At 30.7% G+C, this 18,167-nt stretch overlaps 1 protein-coding gene across 1 annotated transcript in view; it reads left to right on the forward strand.

Moving 5' to 3' along the window:
• The window catches only part of LOC113557638, an 82,438-nt gene that overhangs the window by 53,299 nt on the left and 10,972 nt on the right, over window positions 1-18,167 (forward strand). The window contains exon 2 of the mRNA XM_026963204.1: window positions 15,387-16,599. Within this exon, the coding sequence (XP_026819005.1) occupies window positions 15,387-16,599 (1,213 nt within the window). The remainder of the gene's footprint in view (window positions 1-15,386; window positions 16,600-18,167) is intronic.

An 18,167-nucleotide genomic window follows, 5' to 3' on the forward strand; every position in this document is an offset into this window, starting at 1 on the left:
ATCGGCGAACCGGCGGCGGCGGCGTGCGGTTAATTTGCAGATTCATCGTGTATAATACTGCGCCCACGCCAAGTCACGACCAGACCTTGAACCTGCCGCCGCCGATGCCGATCGTGTGCGGAGTCTGCGGCCGGTCCGATCGGCGGAAACTTGCGCGTCCAGATCGGCGGGAGACGTCACGAGAAGACCGCGGGAGGAACATCTTCCCCGCAGAAGCAGCGGACGACGATTGTATTGTTTTCGCGGTCGGCGGTTCCCGCGGGCCCCGGAAGTGGACGCGCGCGGAGCGAGTAAAATATACGATTATTGTAGTCACGTTGAACACGAATCTGCACACAGTCGATCGTGTCTATTTACACCTGATATTATATTTATACACTATACACACGGGAGATTCGCCGATCGCATTATTTATTCAAATAATAATAATATTTTTTTTTTTTTACATACCTATCTGTACTTAAATACGGTATTTCCAAGTACACGTCATTTAACGAGTAGGTTTTATCTTCTGAGTACTATGCCCTATACGCAACGGTAATAATAGTACTTATTAAAAATAATTTAAAAACTACTGTATAGCGATAAATATACATATTAATCTAAAAATAATTTTATAGTTTGACAGTTTGTAAAAATTTCAGTATGTAATAAAGTATCTTCTATAATCATATACATATTAGTAATACAGGCATTTTATATTTAATCGTACAGCTCTCATGTAGCCCAAATCTAAATTGATTTCTGTTCTTAGTTCATCAATAGTATATATTAATTCAGAAATTATTCTCTTCCGAAACTTGATTTAAAAACATAAGCGTTTCCAAAGAAATCATCTGCTTAATAGTTTACAGTAAAAAATTAGGTTCTCAATTGAAAAAACTAAATGGAATCGGCACAGAAAATTTCTTAAATGGGATAAAAAATTGAAAAAAGTATTAAGAAATATAGTTCTTACCTACTTTAAATAGATATAACTAATTATTAATTAACTATACCTGTTTGAAATTGGATTTGATGTATATAAATTCTCTGAAATATATTATCATACTTTGTAATATCAAATTAAAGACGTATGCTGTCATTAAAAAATAGAATAAACTTAAAAACAATAATGATAAAATGTAAAACACTAACATAAATATATGTATACATATTATATTACTTAAATGTTGTCTTACTATATGACTTTAAAATATGTAAAAATAATATTTCCTTTAACCTTTAATACTTTTTGAGAAAATGAGGTTTAATGAATTCACATTTTGTATTTTATACTAAATTTAACTGTTTTATGCTGTAATCCGTACTTGTATACTGATAATTCACGGAGTACAACAGATTTTAACGTTCTCAAGGATAATTAATACCAAACAATCAATGATCAAAATGATTTACACATAATAATATTTATGCTTAGTGTAAAATTATAATAAAATCAAAATTGATTAAAATTGACCTGTCTCCTTTTTACAGTTAGCGATGTTATTGTTCAATAACATTGTATTGCCGTGTTATTATTATTATATATAACATTTTAGTATTACGTCGGTATAAATAATGAACACGGGTACTTGATTAAATCATACGATTACCGACAACTTTCCGAAACTACGCGCAATGATGTTTTCAAAAAACATTAAATTACAAATTTGAAACTTATGATCATCACGTGCGCTGTGCAGTGACGATCGTACGAGCTCTAAAAATTGTGTCAACTTTTCGATAGTATTAAGCTTTTCGTGTTTTGTTTACACAATAATAACACAATAACATAGACGTCTGCGTAATGATAACTGACGCCTTGCCACGTAATATGTATAACTGCATTATATTACACACCACCTATACATAATATTATTATATTATTACATATACATTATAGGCCGCGTCTGTTTGGCAGTGCAGTTTGAACGCGAAAGCTCGTATATTATATTATCATTATATAGACGAGACAACTGGCAATGTTGCGGCTGCGGGTAAATTAAAAATGTGTGTAAAAAAAAAAAAAAAATCGTGTGCTCCGTCGCGGGTGATTTAGTGGATTTCGTTTATTTGAACAAGCCGCGACCCGAAGCGTGTTTGCGGTATCCTTCGGGGCGCGCGCACGGCTCTCTAATTAACGTGGTATAAATCGTGATGCCAAACCCATTAGTGATTTATCGGCATTGCGACGGCATGCATGTCCGTATATTACAGCGAATCTCCGGAAATCGGCGTGGCGGGCTACGCACATATTGGCCGTCGCCGTTTCGGTATTGTCGAGAAAATCGTTATTAACCCGACCGCTGCGGTCCGGCTGAACGATTGTCGACTGTATATATTATAATATTATATATACTATCATATTAGTATAGATTTGTTTTTACGGATTCGCTAAGTAATAACGATATATATCATTATTTTATTTGTGTTGCGCTCGGTCATAAATCTAAAACGAGCACCGAGGCTGGACTAGAGCTGTTACTATATAATAATAATAATAATAATAATAATAATAATAATATATTGTTCTCATACTATAAATCATCACGACTAATAATACGTTTTTTTTTTTAAATCTGATTTCTGAACATTTGATCTGATCGCGGTCGTATAAACGATTGCAACTCCTATGTGAACTCCGCTGTAGACAGCCAGCGGTAAATTATATTTGCGTATATAATGATATATATGTACCTATTATTTTTGTCAAGTGCAAAAAAAAAATAATTAAATAAACAAGAACGCGCGGAAATGTTCCATCGGATTGTTCCGTACATTATTATATTATTCAATATAAGACTTCAGATATGACGTTGCGCGTGAATTTATGAAATGGGAACAAAATGATGACATGTCATAAACTCATATCATATTGACCTACTTATTGTAAGCATATTTCATTATTTCATATAAAATCAGCCTAAAAACGAATCGAATAACGACCCTCTACCACGCGACCACATTAAACCGCGATATTGTCATCGCGGGTTTAATGATGGTTATTTTATCGCCGTGAAAGCTTTTACGGATTTCCAGTGTTTTGTGTGGGTATAAATTTGGCAAACAAACGCGTACCTTATTTATATTATCATAATTTATATAAATATTATTGCCTCGCTATAATGGCGATAATAAAACGTTTATCGACCTGATAATATTATGCACTGTGTAGAAGAAAACGATCTGGACTTGCTCGCCAAATGGAAATAAAACCGGCTGCTGTTTAGTACTGGAAACAAAATAACACGCAAGCACGCATAACTATATGTATACTATTCGATAGATGGAGCGCTTTCGAACACAAAAAGAGGAATGCGATTTAGGTATATTAATGGCTAAATTATTATATTATTGTTATTATCATCATCATCATCATCCTCGCTGTCAACGGACGCTGCAGTAAGTTGTTGTTGTTGCCTGTTATACTGACCGCAATCGCCACAGACGATATACTTTTAACACCATATAAGACCATTAAAATACAATCTGTTTGGAAATTATAATAATATATTTATTGAGTACATACTATATATAATATTATACATACACCATAGCTATATTCCTAATAGTTTGTGTTTATAACATTAAACAATATTAACCTATGCAATGATAATAACCTTACAAAATCTACAAACGTGGTGGCAATGGTATTACTACGGAAGTGCTGGTATCACAATAACATCGTAGTTGTAAGACACACTTACTGTTGTGGACGATCTGAAGACACTCGTTTTTGGAATAAGGGTGCGCGCCTACAAGTATAATAATATAAAGGTGATAGTATCTGCACAACAATAATCTGGGCAGAGAATCACTGTAGAAAAAAATTTAGTAATTATATTTCATTATGACGAGTTACACGTCCAGTGGTCGTCTCACATAGTTAACGATTTATTATTATTATTTTCCGAGGTCGCCCGTAATCACAATAATAATATTATATTAACGACACTGTTGCAGTGTCCTTCCGTTTGCTGCAGAGCGGATAGTTCTCACGGACGACACAAACGTTTACGAAATCTCCCTAAACGATGACAACAATATATACTTCATATAGGTACCTACATACATAGCATTATAATTATAATTGTAATAAAAATATATGTCATTGCGTGGGCGGGCGATGTAAGACATTATGTCAACACGACGTAAAACCTACTCAACACTCCTCGTGTTTATTTTAAAATTAAAACGTACGCTCTATCAAAACGTATACGATTATGTTGCACCGAGTTGTCGTTATCGTTTAGTCTGTTTATAATAATATATGATTATATCCTGATGTTACGTCAAACCCACGTTCTATACTCATATACACGTCTCATTAGTTAATGTAGCAGAGTTGGGGAACCGATTAGTATATACTCATTGCGGTAAAATTATTTTTCGTTTGCGCCCAATTCGTAATACGAATTAAAGACTGTAATGAAATAAACTGCGCTAACTTATCATTAAATTGTAGAAAGTGCATACATAAATGAAAAAAATAAAGACTAGTATAGAAAAAGGTCGAATTTGAATTAAAAATCGATTTACAACACGTATATCGGTTATTATATTATCGGATATTGGCGATTTACGCAGATATATCGGATCCATTTCTACTCGGCTAACCGGAAACCATTTACCAAAATATTGAGTCATTCCTATAGCTATATTTCTTTCAGAAACTAATCATGAGGGTTATATTACTGATATTCACAAACACTACTTTAAATAATAATATCATCTTCGATTTTGAAAAATAGCCAGTTCCGATCATTTGACGTGGACGTAAGAATCATCACAATCGTCTTTTCCGTAAAACCAATAAATGGTTAATGGACATCGGTCACACATAAAATTCCATTAGTTGTAAATTTTCTTTTAACACCATTTTACACCTTGTTTGAGTATTATATGAAATCATAATGTTTGTATTTCGTATAATACATTTATTCTATAAAATAATTTGATTTTACTCGTTTATAATGTTTGGATTTTAGATTTGATTAATGTGTATATTTAAATTTCCTTTATTTAACCAGTTTTATATGAATAAAATAAATGTATTTGGTAGCTGGTACATTATAATTCATATTATAGTTTTATTTTATTTATATATAGAAGTGTGTTATAACACATATTTAATATTATTTTGTAGCTTACTATATACCGTTATGAACGATTAAGATATTCACTTTTTTTTTTTAAATCGTGTTGTTTTTCATTCAAACCCATCATTCATTGACTTATACTAATAAAATATACTTTCTAGTAGTTAAATTAAATAAATTTAATTAAGAATGATAGTCAGAAATATTTCAAAACTTCATTCTTTACATATTCAATTATAATGAGATAAACATTACTAAGTAGTTTTACTTGTTTACTATTAAATACAATATACATATATATATAAACATATTATTCAAGTCATAAAGTAGTCAATTATATCTATCCTATTTTAATATTATTTTTACTTTTTAAAATTTAAAGATTGTACTTTTTTATTTTATAGTTTATTAGAGTTCGATTAAAACTAATTGGAAACCATTTACTTTAACTTTTATGAAATTACCATAATATTACATTATGCACGATAAAACGTTTTTTTTTTTAATCTGTTATATATTATTGCAACTGGTTTCTATTGTTCATGAGTACCTGAATATCTGGTGAAACATCACGTGAAATTTATTGTATGTCTTATACATTATAACTTATAAGTTATAAGACATAATATGTTACGTATATAAACTTATAATATTCTTTAGTATTATTTTATTTTTCTTTAATAAATAATTGTATATTTGTATATACACATTAACTCGTAGATATATTTAAATAAAAATTATTTTAAGTAGATATTTGTAAAATTACAAAGAATGTTTCAGTGCAAATCATTGTTTAGAAAATACCGTGTGAATATTCCGGTCTCCAGAATTTGCCTCGTATTTTATTTGCAAGGCCTTTATTATGTTATTAGTTGTTACTTACGTATAATTTGAGTGATTAATAGACTGCATGCTGAAGAAGTCGTGTATATATTATTTAAGATCATTTGAGACATGTATGTGAGAATTTAATTTATAGACATTTTTAATGAAATAAAATGATAGTTAGGTATTACACACTCATATAATATTTATTTTTATAGCCCAAGTCACGGACGCCCTTAAACTTTATACACTACATCATAATAAAAACAGACACGAATCTACTTGAAAAATAAAAAGAAGATATTTTGTAGAAAATCAATGATTGAGATTACATTGTCCTAAGGTCATTCTAATGGACGCGGTGACGCGATGATAATATACGCGATGACGCGATAACGAGCAAGAGAGAGATGCTTCCGGCATCCTACCCCCCCTTCCACCGTGGATATGAGAATAATGTTTTTATTTACGTTTAAACGCGGACTTCAAAATTCAATTATACCCAAAAGTCGAGACTTCACAATTTATTGCCCTGCATTTTTTTCACCTCGTTCATAGCAATATTCCACTTTCTTCGTTATTTTCAAAAAAAAAAAAAAAATATTTATTATATATATAAATAAATAAACCGTAAACCCGAGAAGTACAACGCCTAGCGTGGTGTGGCGTACCTACATAGTTATGCGGTCGATTCCTCGGGCCATTCACGGTGATCGAGATCAAAATGATATATATATTATCACGGGAAAATGGAAACAAGCAATAGTAACAATATCGTATAATAAAATGTTTGTCCGCATATCCGCGCGCGTATACGTTTATGCACATAACTATAATATAACATCTATAACCTATACAAGCATTTCTAGTAGACGTATGTTCGTATTATATTATTATTACATTATGTATACCCGTGGTTTGCGCATTTGCCTACACTTTTTCTTCTCGAATCCCCTTGCCGCGACCAGCTCCAATAATTGTAACGCTATTCTTGCAAGTTTCTACTTTCGTTCGTCTCGCTTTCGTTTTCGTTCCTGCAATTTTATCGCCTCGTACGTTATATTTTGTTTGATTATATATGGGCGCAAGCAATACTGAATTATACTTTAGTTGACAACTCGAAGGTTTTATTATTGGCACATTTTAGTGTATCTACAACCGCAATACATACATTCGAGAAAATAGCTTTATTATGGTATTCTGTTTGCCATCGATTTGCATTACGTTACAAAAACAATAACTATAACAATAAGCGCTTTACGCGAACAGTCATTTTATTGTCACTCTATGCACAGCGCGCATGTCACATGTATACATATTATTATATTTATAATTTTCCTGTATCGCGTTACACAGTCGGTAATGCTGAGTACTGGACGTACAGTGTAATGTGTATACGTATATGGTACAAACAAACGATCTATAATAAAAGCAAAACCTAACCGGATTTCATTTTGGATTAATAAAATCTGTAGTTTAAATCACAATAGTATATAAAAAATCTAATCCGTTTATTTGTGATAAACTATCAGAGGGTGCGAGATCTGTTTTACGATAGGGTGGAGAAAGTTGTCCGAAGAATTCGAAGGACAATGGTTTTGATTAAAGACGTCTTACGTGCGGGTTATGAAATAAAGATAATATATTTTATATTTTATAATAATATTATATGTAGAATTTATTTATAAATTATAATGTAAACATTATTGTTATTATTATTATTTTCAAACATTTATTTTAAATTTACTACAATCTGTAAATCTATAAAAAATAATCGTTGGAACCTATGTGAGTAGGTCATTTATACACGGACTTGAAAGAATGTTTACTGTAAGAATTATTTAACAAAACACTTTAGACGTGATTTTTATTTTATGATAAATATTTACGACATTTTCTCTTTAGATATTGTTTGAGTAAAAACAAAGATCAGTGGAATACTGGAATTCAATGATTTCCAAGGCAGGAGAGGAAGAATTTGTAGTTACTTCTGAGAACTTTTATAAGTCCGAGTGAAGTGTATGGTTCGAAACATAAAATGGCTCAAACTGTTATTATAAAATATATATACACAGATGTCTGCCATCGATAAATAAGTATCTAAGGTTTTTCATCCCAAGGTTGCGTTAAATAATAATACCATAAAGTCTACGGTTGTACCAAATAACATTTTGTTTCTATATTATTTTTATTTTTCTATTCTATCCAGTGTAACCATTATCCATGTATAATAACATATTTACTACTATTGCTACTCGTGTATACAATATTGTAATCATCCAACTACTTTAATTTGTCAAAATAAATAGCATGATTCCCGAGTGCTGATATTTCAATAATAAAAAAAAATGTATATGTATATAATTTATTATGTTTTATGTTTATATCTAAATAGCAACAATTAAACATGGTAAACACTGTTCCCAACATTTATTTTTGATCTAACTTAATTAATTAACCCTTTTTTATCACTCTTTATCGCGGTGTTACATAATAATATAATATATACCCATAATGCATTATTATTAGTTATTACTATTTTAGTTCCTTAATTATTAGCATAACGTATCGTAAGATCGTGTTATTAGTTATTACCAAGATTTAAGATACAACACTAGTTATTTACTGGCTTCTGTTAAATGGACATATGAAACAACCAGCCAAAAATAATGAGTGTGCTCCCTCCAAATGGAAATATTATAACGAACCGTTAGCTCGCGATTATAGATTTATATAGGTATAAAATAGTATAAAATTAGATTTAAATTACTTAAATCTAATTTAAATTGTTACTTCGTTATTCAATTTTGAAGCATTATATCATAAGGTTATAGGTAACCAATATAATATCTTAAATTGTGTTTATTACTGCAATAGTTCATTATCGGCCTTAAATTGTTGTATTTATTTTAATATCACATAGTTTATTATTTTATTATTAAAATATTTTATCTCATTATTATATTATAATATTATCTAAATATTTATGTTATTATCAATTGTGAATTGTATTTTTTAAGCTAATTTCTAGTTAAAAGCTTATAAAAAAAAAAATAAAAATATGTTTAACCCGTGTTTCTGTTATTTTTGATTTGAAGTAAACAATAGTTACATAAAAGTATTTATTATTATTATTATTATTATATTTTTTTATTTAAATAAATCTACAACAGTAGCAGTGGCCATAGGGAAATTTTGACAATATTAAATTATATAACTATAGATAATGTAGAAGTATAACAATTCACAAATGATTATAATAAAAATAAGACTACTTAAATACAAAATGATTTGTTGGGTTATATATTATTGAATAGATTACTGAAGGTTAGGTTTGGTGATGATGAATTTGATTGAGCCGGAAATGAAGTTAGGGTCCTGGTTGAGTGATGAAGCAAATGATTCCGAAAGCATAATATTTTCTTTGTCCCAACTTCCGGGCGTGTAAACAGTATTCAATAAAAATATGAATCATGTCGATAGGACCTCTATACATAATATATAAAAGTAAAAGTATATATTATAATTATTTTTAGTTTTATTTTTATATACCACGAAATTCAACCACATTTTATATTTACAAAATAATTAGAAAATATTTTTATGCATTTTTAATATTTGAAATGTGTACACATATTCTGTACAAATTGTTCGATTCTTGAAAAATAAATAATAAGTCAACTATGTTTTTTATATCCATTTATTATTTACTATTTATATCATTCATCGGCTATGGCTAAAATATTTTATTTTTATTGTATACGTGATCAGTGAACATTTTTCATAACCTTGATAATTAATATTTTATTTATAATATTCATTGATAATTTCTTAATTTATGAGCTGTTTATTAATGATAATAATTTAAATACACGATATATATCACATATTTAAAAAACAAGTTCAGTCCCACGGTTATTGAAATTAACATTAATTTTCACAATTGCCCTATATTTTAAAATTATTATTCTCATAAATAAAGTGTACTAAGGTCATTTATGATTGATTTGTATACAACTCGAGTATCGTACAATTAATTTTTTGAAATGCTTTAAAAACTTTGTTTTGAAATACATTAATGTAACATTAATTAACATTAATTTTGAAATACGTACTATATAAATATTAATAATAAATATACTAAATAATTTCGAATAATTGATAAAATAAAAGTAAAATTTACAAAAAATAATCAATTTTTTATTTATTTTGTTTAATGATTATAGTGTTACGCATACACAGGCAATTTTCTCTTAAAGAAATTAAGGTTAACATGTTGTAGTAGTTAAATTTAATGCAAAGGATTAATTTTTATTAAACCGACGGTAGTTTAATTGCATAATTAAATATATACATTTAAGTATTTTTATTTTAAAAATGTATAAATTTGTTTATATTATGTACTTAATTTGGCGTGATTGGTATATACATTTTGTATAGACTGTCTTTTTTATATGATTACAAATTTTTTAAATGTATTTAAGTATTTAATGTGTTTTCAACAATAAATATATTCTATGTTCTATTTATAATTTAAATTACTATCTAATACTCTTATACATTATATATTAACAAAAAACATTGTTTTTATTCTTTTCGTTAAAATTAATCTGGCTTAATTCAACTCAAGTTATTAATATCTAAAATTTACGAGTAACATTAAAAATCCTGGTAATCTGAACATTCAAATCATGTTCAAATTATGATAATGTGTGATGATTATACATTTGGATTTCGTAAAATATTACTGGTAAAATTTAAATAAAATATCCTAGATTATTTTACACAATGTTATAATATGTTTAATAATCAAACACGTATAATATGTGTCTTGAAATTATATATAATATCTTATACACAATACGATCATTTGCACATATTTTAAAAATATAGTCATCTAATTGTTTATGCCTTTGTCGTAGGTACTCACAAAGCCACAACGATATTATAATATATTTAAAATATACAGAAAACAATAGCATCATATATCATAATATAATAATAATAATATTTTAAATTATAGTACCTACGTGATAATTTATATAAACTATAAAATAATAAAACAAGACTGATAAAATGTAAATATCATCCTAGCTGATACCTATAATAATTTTCGTAAAATTAAAACGTTCAATCTACGTTCGAAATAGATGGTTTCGTGTCATAATAATATAAATTAATAATAATGCGCGAGGTATTAATTAAAACTAAGATAAAAGTTAAAAAAAAAAAAATGTTTCAAATGATAGTTGAACGAAAGTAGGCTCGTTATTCGCATGAATAAATCTCATTATGATTTCTTGAGAAAATACTATGGAGTATCACAATACGTCAATATGCACACGTAACCACACTCGTTAAGGAATGTTTATGATGCACGGTAGCACGGTTAGTAGAGGTTAAGCACTTAAATGAATATATTAATTTAATAATTTAATATTTCATCACCCTGTGTTTATTGGCATTATTAAATTGAAAAATATATAAATTATAAATCCTCTGAAAATGCTACAGCATTGAGCTGCATTACCACAGCACTACCATTCAAATAGATACCAGTTATTCAGTATCTAATAATTTTTTCTTGTTCAATTTTGTATAATTAGAAAATATTTTGTATGTCCCTTTTAAAAACACGTCAAAAAATAACGATTATTCCATATATGCGTGTACTCGCTAAAGTGCGATCGCATCTCTCGGGTCCTGTGTCCTACAGACCCCAGATAACTCCACATAACTCAAATATAAATTATAGATGTGTAATGTGCATAATATATATATATATACCTATATGTATATTTATAAAGCCGATACTATACATTGGTTATTAAAGAATCATTATAATAAAATTATTAAAAATATATTTATATAGACATATTAAAAAGTGATAATTACGCAGCATCTATATTCGATTTAAATAATCGTAAAATAAATGTAAAATTTATGTAGCAATATAATTTCGTACTAAAATGGTCCTTTGCATAATATACTATCATTATTATTACTATTTAACGACTACGCTACGCGCACACTGTATTGTAAAATAATATAATAATAAAACATACAAATAAGTGACGATACTGTACGGTAGTATTCATATATAGGTAATAACGGCTACTTCCCGAGCACAGCAGCACGCGCGACTTTATCTGCTCCTATTATATTATATTGCGAGCAATATTATCATTTATCACAATGTAAACACGGATTAATTGCATCAGATATATTGTAATAACACACGCGATCCGAGTATACCTATAGAGTGGATAATGGAACAAGTTCGGGTGGAGTCGCGGTCGGATTTCGTATTTACGATCGTTTTATTATTATTAGTATTTTATTATTATTATATTTCCTCAGTGTTATATATTATGCACCTAAATATAAATATATAATATATACCTACACCTATATATAATGTATATATAATATACCTATTACCTATCCGTTACGATATTCAGTGTGTGCCGCAGCACGCAAAGTATCTCGCGCGGCTTATCGCTGTCCGACCATCGGGCTGCGTATTAATATTATTATTGCCATACACGGGTGGCGGTATGCATTATTATTACTATACCGTACGACTGCGCGCCCCGGGGAGAGACCAGTTTCGCGCACTATTATGCCATCCGGTCCGAACTGTTTCGCCGAAATCCACCTCACACGCGTGCGCGTCCGCCGGGAGACTTAAACGCGCTGCTGCGGATCACATGCCGCGCGCGACTGTGACGCCACAGCGCCACGTGCTATAATTGCGGTGGACTCACGTGCGTATATTATTATTACTATTATTATCATCATCATCATCGATGGATAATTAGCTAGGTGACTTCGCCTGCGTTTCTGGTGAGTTTTCGATGTTCGTCGACGACAATATAATATGTATAACGTACAACATGCATATAGACTAATGCATGCCGTATAATATACTTATATAGGTACCTATACGTGTATAATAATTATAGTAGTAAAATGCGTGCCAGATGCGAATTCAGATAAACTACTTATGTTAGGTATATTATACACGTTTGTCTTGTAACATCTATATATACGTGAATATACCGCATTTCCGGTAATCGGATTATTCGGGATTGGCCGGACGGTACTGTTGCTGTATAATAGACGGAATAAATGACGGTCGCGGGCAGCAAAGAAAGTCGACGGATGAACGATGATAATGTGTATTATATATTATGATTTGTATTACTATGCAGGATGGCGTTCTGGAAATTCAAATTTAACCAAATACCACGAGTAATTTTTAAATTACACACATTTTTACAATGTATACATTTATCACGTATATGAGTACAACATGATGGCGATTTCTGAAAAATTAAATTAGAAATAGTTTGAAAATTGTCGACGTAAAATATAATAAATTATATGTACCAAACATTCATCTACCAGTAGGTACAATTTACACTATTATTCGAAGACGTCCGAATAATATAATATTATTCTCTACCTTCGTGTGGGGCGCGAAAAACTTAAACTATGTGCGTATTATTTTGTTTCGAAAATTCAAAATCTTGTTACCGATATTAGAAACGTAATAATATATTACACACAATAATAACAATAATGAGCATTTAGTCGAACAAGTGTTGCTGATACCGTTAGGAATAGAAATACATTATACCAAACATGAACCACAAACATATGGGTAATATTATTTGTTATTAAATTATGTTTTAGTTAATTGCCATATGTTGTAATAATATAAAATATATATTGTATTTGAAAACAATAAAACTTAATCGGACGAATATTATAGTCTCAATAACTGGTAGAATATTATTCGAGTTCTTATGAAATATTCAGGCACAAAATACTTGTATATTATTTTATTGGTTAACCGTTAGGTACATAAAAAATAATTGAAGTAATGCAATTCTGCATAATAAAAATAAATGTCAATATGTCCAATAAATACGTCAAGGAACCTGTTAATGAATTTGAATCACTAGTTTTTAAAAGTATAAAAATGTTCCTCAGATCGTAATAGAACAATGACCAGTACTAAAAAAAAATAATATATATATATATAAACCATTTCATAGTAATAATTTTCTCTTTTGTTACTCGGTAAGCTTTCTTTTTAAGCTATAGTGACAATTTATACTCCAGAAATTACATTAGTTGTATATTGTAATATAATACTTTTAATCAAATTATTTCAATCTAGAGTTTATAGTTTACAATGCATACATTTCGTATGTTATTATATTATTTTCGCTTGTGTTCGTAAATGTAGAAAACAAATTTTCTGATGAATGATAGATGTAATTTAGTTCATTAATTATGGTTTTAATCAAATTTATCGTTACATCATGGAAAAAAATATATATTTTAAATCACAATGTATTAATTATTTTAGTTATAATCAATTGAAATTATAAACAATGCGTGTAAAAATGATTGCAATTCACATGTACATATTATCGTCAGAATTCTGTTTTAATCTTTTAACGTCAATAAAACGATTAAAAAAGTTCTATATATTTTAGACTGATTACATTTTTCGGTTCAATGAAATGCTTCGCACTCTACATATTATATAGGCTTACGATTCCGAAGACGACGTAAATCGTATTATATCACAGCAGGTCGTAAAAAGTGCACGAGTGCAATCGACGTCGTGTTATCTAACTCATGGAATATACTGTAACGAATTAAAAACTGGTTTACCGTATGTATACATATACCGCTACCATGCTCGTCCATTCATAACACTGTGCGCGCACCGAAGACGGGCCGATCGATATACAATACTAATACTAATATTTCAGAGTGTTTGTGTAATGTGAATAAATATATGAATTGGACATGTCAGCGTGTGTGTGTATCGCGATTGTATCAAAGGGTACGTCGTACGCATTATAGTAGGCTTTAAAAATTGGGTTATTCCTCAAATAGAAACCACACGCGAAAACGGTTTTGGTATCACAATGTATTTGTGTTGTGTAATTGTCAAACGTACGTGTCAGTACTACGGTGTCGATAGGTCTCGGCATACAATGACCCTTTTTTTTATTCTAGAACCATTGGGTGTCAAGGAGATTTTCTCTTTTAAAATTATATTAAAGCCTATTGCACATACTAATTCTTATAATTCGAAATAGTTTATTTATTACCATTATGTCGCGAATGTTTAGTATTTTTATTTGACAGAATCTTCGAAAAATAAATAAGAGTTTTCGATTAATGAATTTATAACCTGTATTATTTCGATAATTGTTTTAATAAACTATGACATGTAGGTATACACAATATACGTAATAATTTACGTTTAAAAATATACCAAAAATGTTTTAAGCTTAATATAATAATGACATTTTTATAGTTAATTTTACAGTGAGGGTAGTAAACTTAAGTTTGAATTTGTATATACAATTTAACTAAATATTTAATTGCAATAGATCAAATTTCCTATGCACATTTAATAACGTTCACGCGTTTGTTATTATTTTGTTTCAGAGAACAATACTTATTCAACGTATTCGAAGTGATCGTTTCTACACTGGAGACGAAACTCCAGAGAATAGAAAACCTAGATAAAGCCGTCGAGCACCTCATGCGTCGAGTAGAAGCACTGGATTCGCGAGTGACCAACAACATCGACAAGACGGAAGCGGTGATCGGAAAGTTGCGATCGTTGGACACCAAGCTATTCCAGAAGGAACCCGGCACCCTTGGTCACCATCTTGAGACTAAGCTAACGACATTGGACCGCAAGGTTGGCGACATTGACACTAAGTTGGCCGGGCTGAAGAGTCAGCTGGATAACAACTTTCTGGGACCCGCCGATGACATCAACGCTGAAGCGAGTGAAAAAAAACCCGTGAACGTCCACCACCTGGACGTGTCCAAGCTGCTAAACACTCAGATGGACAACATTCGAAGCAATACGGCCAATATCGACAGGAAGCTACAGTTCCACATAAACATGGTGTCGGACGGCCTGACCAAGATCATAAGTATGGTGACGGACGTACACGGCGCCATCGTTGAACAGGACAACCACCACGGTGGCGGTCGGTCCGGCGGCGGTAACACCGGCAACAAGACGACCACCACCACACCGGCGTCAGCACCGGAGCGGAGTAACAAGATCGATCAGCTGGTCAGACAGATGCATCCGATACTGAGCGTAAGCGAGAAAATGGACGAGGTGTGGAACGTGGTGGTCGGCACCAAGAGCTCGGTGGACGACCTGGTGCCCAAGTCCGACGAGCTACTGACTCAGACGCAGCGCCAGGAACGGGCCATTAGCGATATACACGACGACCTGCGCATGAACACCAACAAGATCATCGCCAATCTGGACGTAGTGGAGCGCCGGCTGAAGAAACAGGAAGACGACGTGGTCACGTTGGCCCAGCGACCTGTGCCCGCCGAGATGCTGCGCCTGGACCCGACCATCGACGATTACTCCCGATACGACGAACAGCTGCAGTCCGAGTCCACGCCGCTTTCCGCCCCCGTGTCATTCACCACTCCTACAAGTGTCGGCGGTATCGGCGGTATTGGCAGTCCTACGCCCGGTACGCCGCCGGATGTCCAACTGACGTTTCAGACGTCCAGGAACGCACCCCAGAAGAACAGAGGAGTGGTGTTCCCAAGTGTCAAGAATAAACCGCCACCGGCTAACATCAGTTTCTTGACCGACCAATTCAACCGCGAAGTCAAAGTGAGTTTATTTTTTCGTTTCAACATTACGGTAGGCGACTGAGGTTTGACACAACTGCAGTATAATGTTTATCTAACTCGAATATGCCGGCTGAATGTTCGTGGTAACTGATTAATAATAATACAAACACGTGGTAATCAAATAATCATTGAACTCGCAAATCATAATTAAATAATTCAATTTTATTTTGAAATCTTTCTTTTTTTTTAAATATTTTACATTTGTTTAAGATATGAGTTTACAAATATCTCATTTATAATACTCTGATCTTCGACGTTAAAAAGTTCTTTTTAAAACTGGATATAAATGTAAAAATCTACTTCCAGATTATTTCAAATAGAATAATATACTAGTTCACATTATTAATAAGAACTCAGAAGGTAGTGTAATATTTAACTACTATTACTTATCTTCATAACGAAATATATTACACTTTAATTGTTAAATATTAACAATTAACTTATTTTTTTTTTTTAATTTTCACCTATTACATTTTAACTGTATATCTATATTATGATATCATACTATCATATAATATCTGATAATATCCATTATAGATAGTGTAAATGGAAAGGAACCTTTTATTAATATCAACTCGGTTTTATGTATAATGTTGCATAAATAAATATTTAGTCAATATGATTATACGGAACAGAGTTAAAAATATAGAGAAATTATCAGATAAGTATGCTTGTGTAGCAGTCACTACAATTTTATTGAACTACGTAATGCACGTAATTTTATTGTAATATGATACGAATTACACTTAGGTAATGAATCAATCGAGAAAACGATATTTTAATCCGTTTTTAACATAGCTCATTAAAAATGCGCGTGTCGCACGTTGCATGAAAGATTTCCTGAGAGATTAAAATATGTAATAATCGTTACTTGAAATTTACACTGTTGCGTAAAATATTTTTTAAACTTTAACTGGAGTTTAAATTATAGGTTACTGACTATTGTATCTTAGATCTGATTTTAGCCGACGTGTAGTTTTTAAACGTCGTTTAATTTAACAGGACATATTAAATAATGTATTTCACAAGCTTGACAGTCGGTAATATTTTCCACAGTTCACTACTCACAAGTTACCATTCGACTTTTTATTATGTATCTCTTTATTTGTAAACGACTCAAATTAAGGCGTACATTAATTACATAGATTAATTGATAATGATTTTGACAAGCCACACACATTAAATAAAAATACGCTTAGAACGGTTTTGAATATATTATTATCTTGTAGGCGTTTTATTTGATTGAAATTACAGCTAAAAATACAATATATATCTAATAGACATATTTTAGTAGATACTATTATACTTCAAGTAGATACTTTCTCGGAAATACGAATAATTACAAAAAATGAACGATTTCTGTGATACGTAAAATCATTAATTACTAAGATATTAAGATATTCAATCTTGAAGAGGGTTTTTTTTTTTTATGTAATATTTTTCAATTCATAAATGTATATAAGCTAGTGATCATTAATGACACCATTTCGTGTGAACCTTTACCCGTTCTAACTTATAATTTACACGGTTTCCGCAAAATAGGTTTCT

Source organism: Rhopalosiphum maidis, chromosome 4 (assembly GCF_003676215.2).
Source record: "Rhopalosiphum maidis isolate BTI-1 chromosome 4, ASM367621v3, whole genome shotgun sequence".
Taxonomy (NCBI): Eukaryota; Metazoa; Arthropoda; class Insecta; order Hemiptera; family Aphididae; genus Rhopalosiphum; species Rhopalosiphum maidis.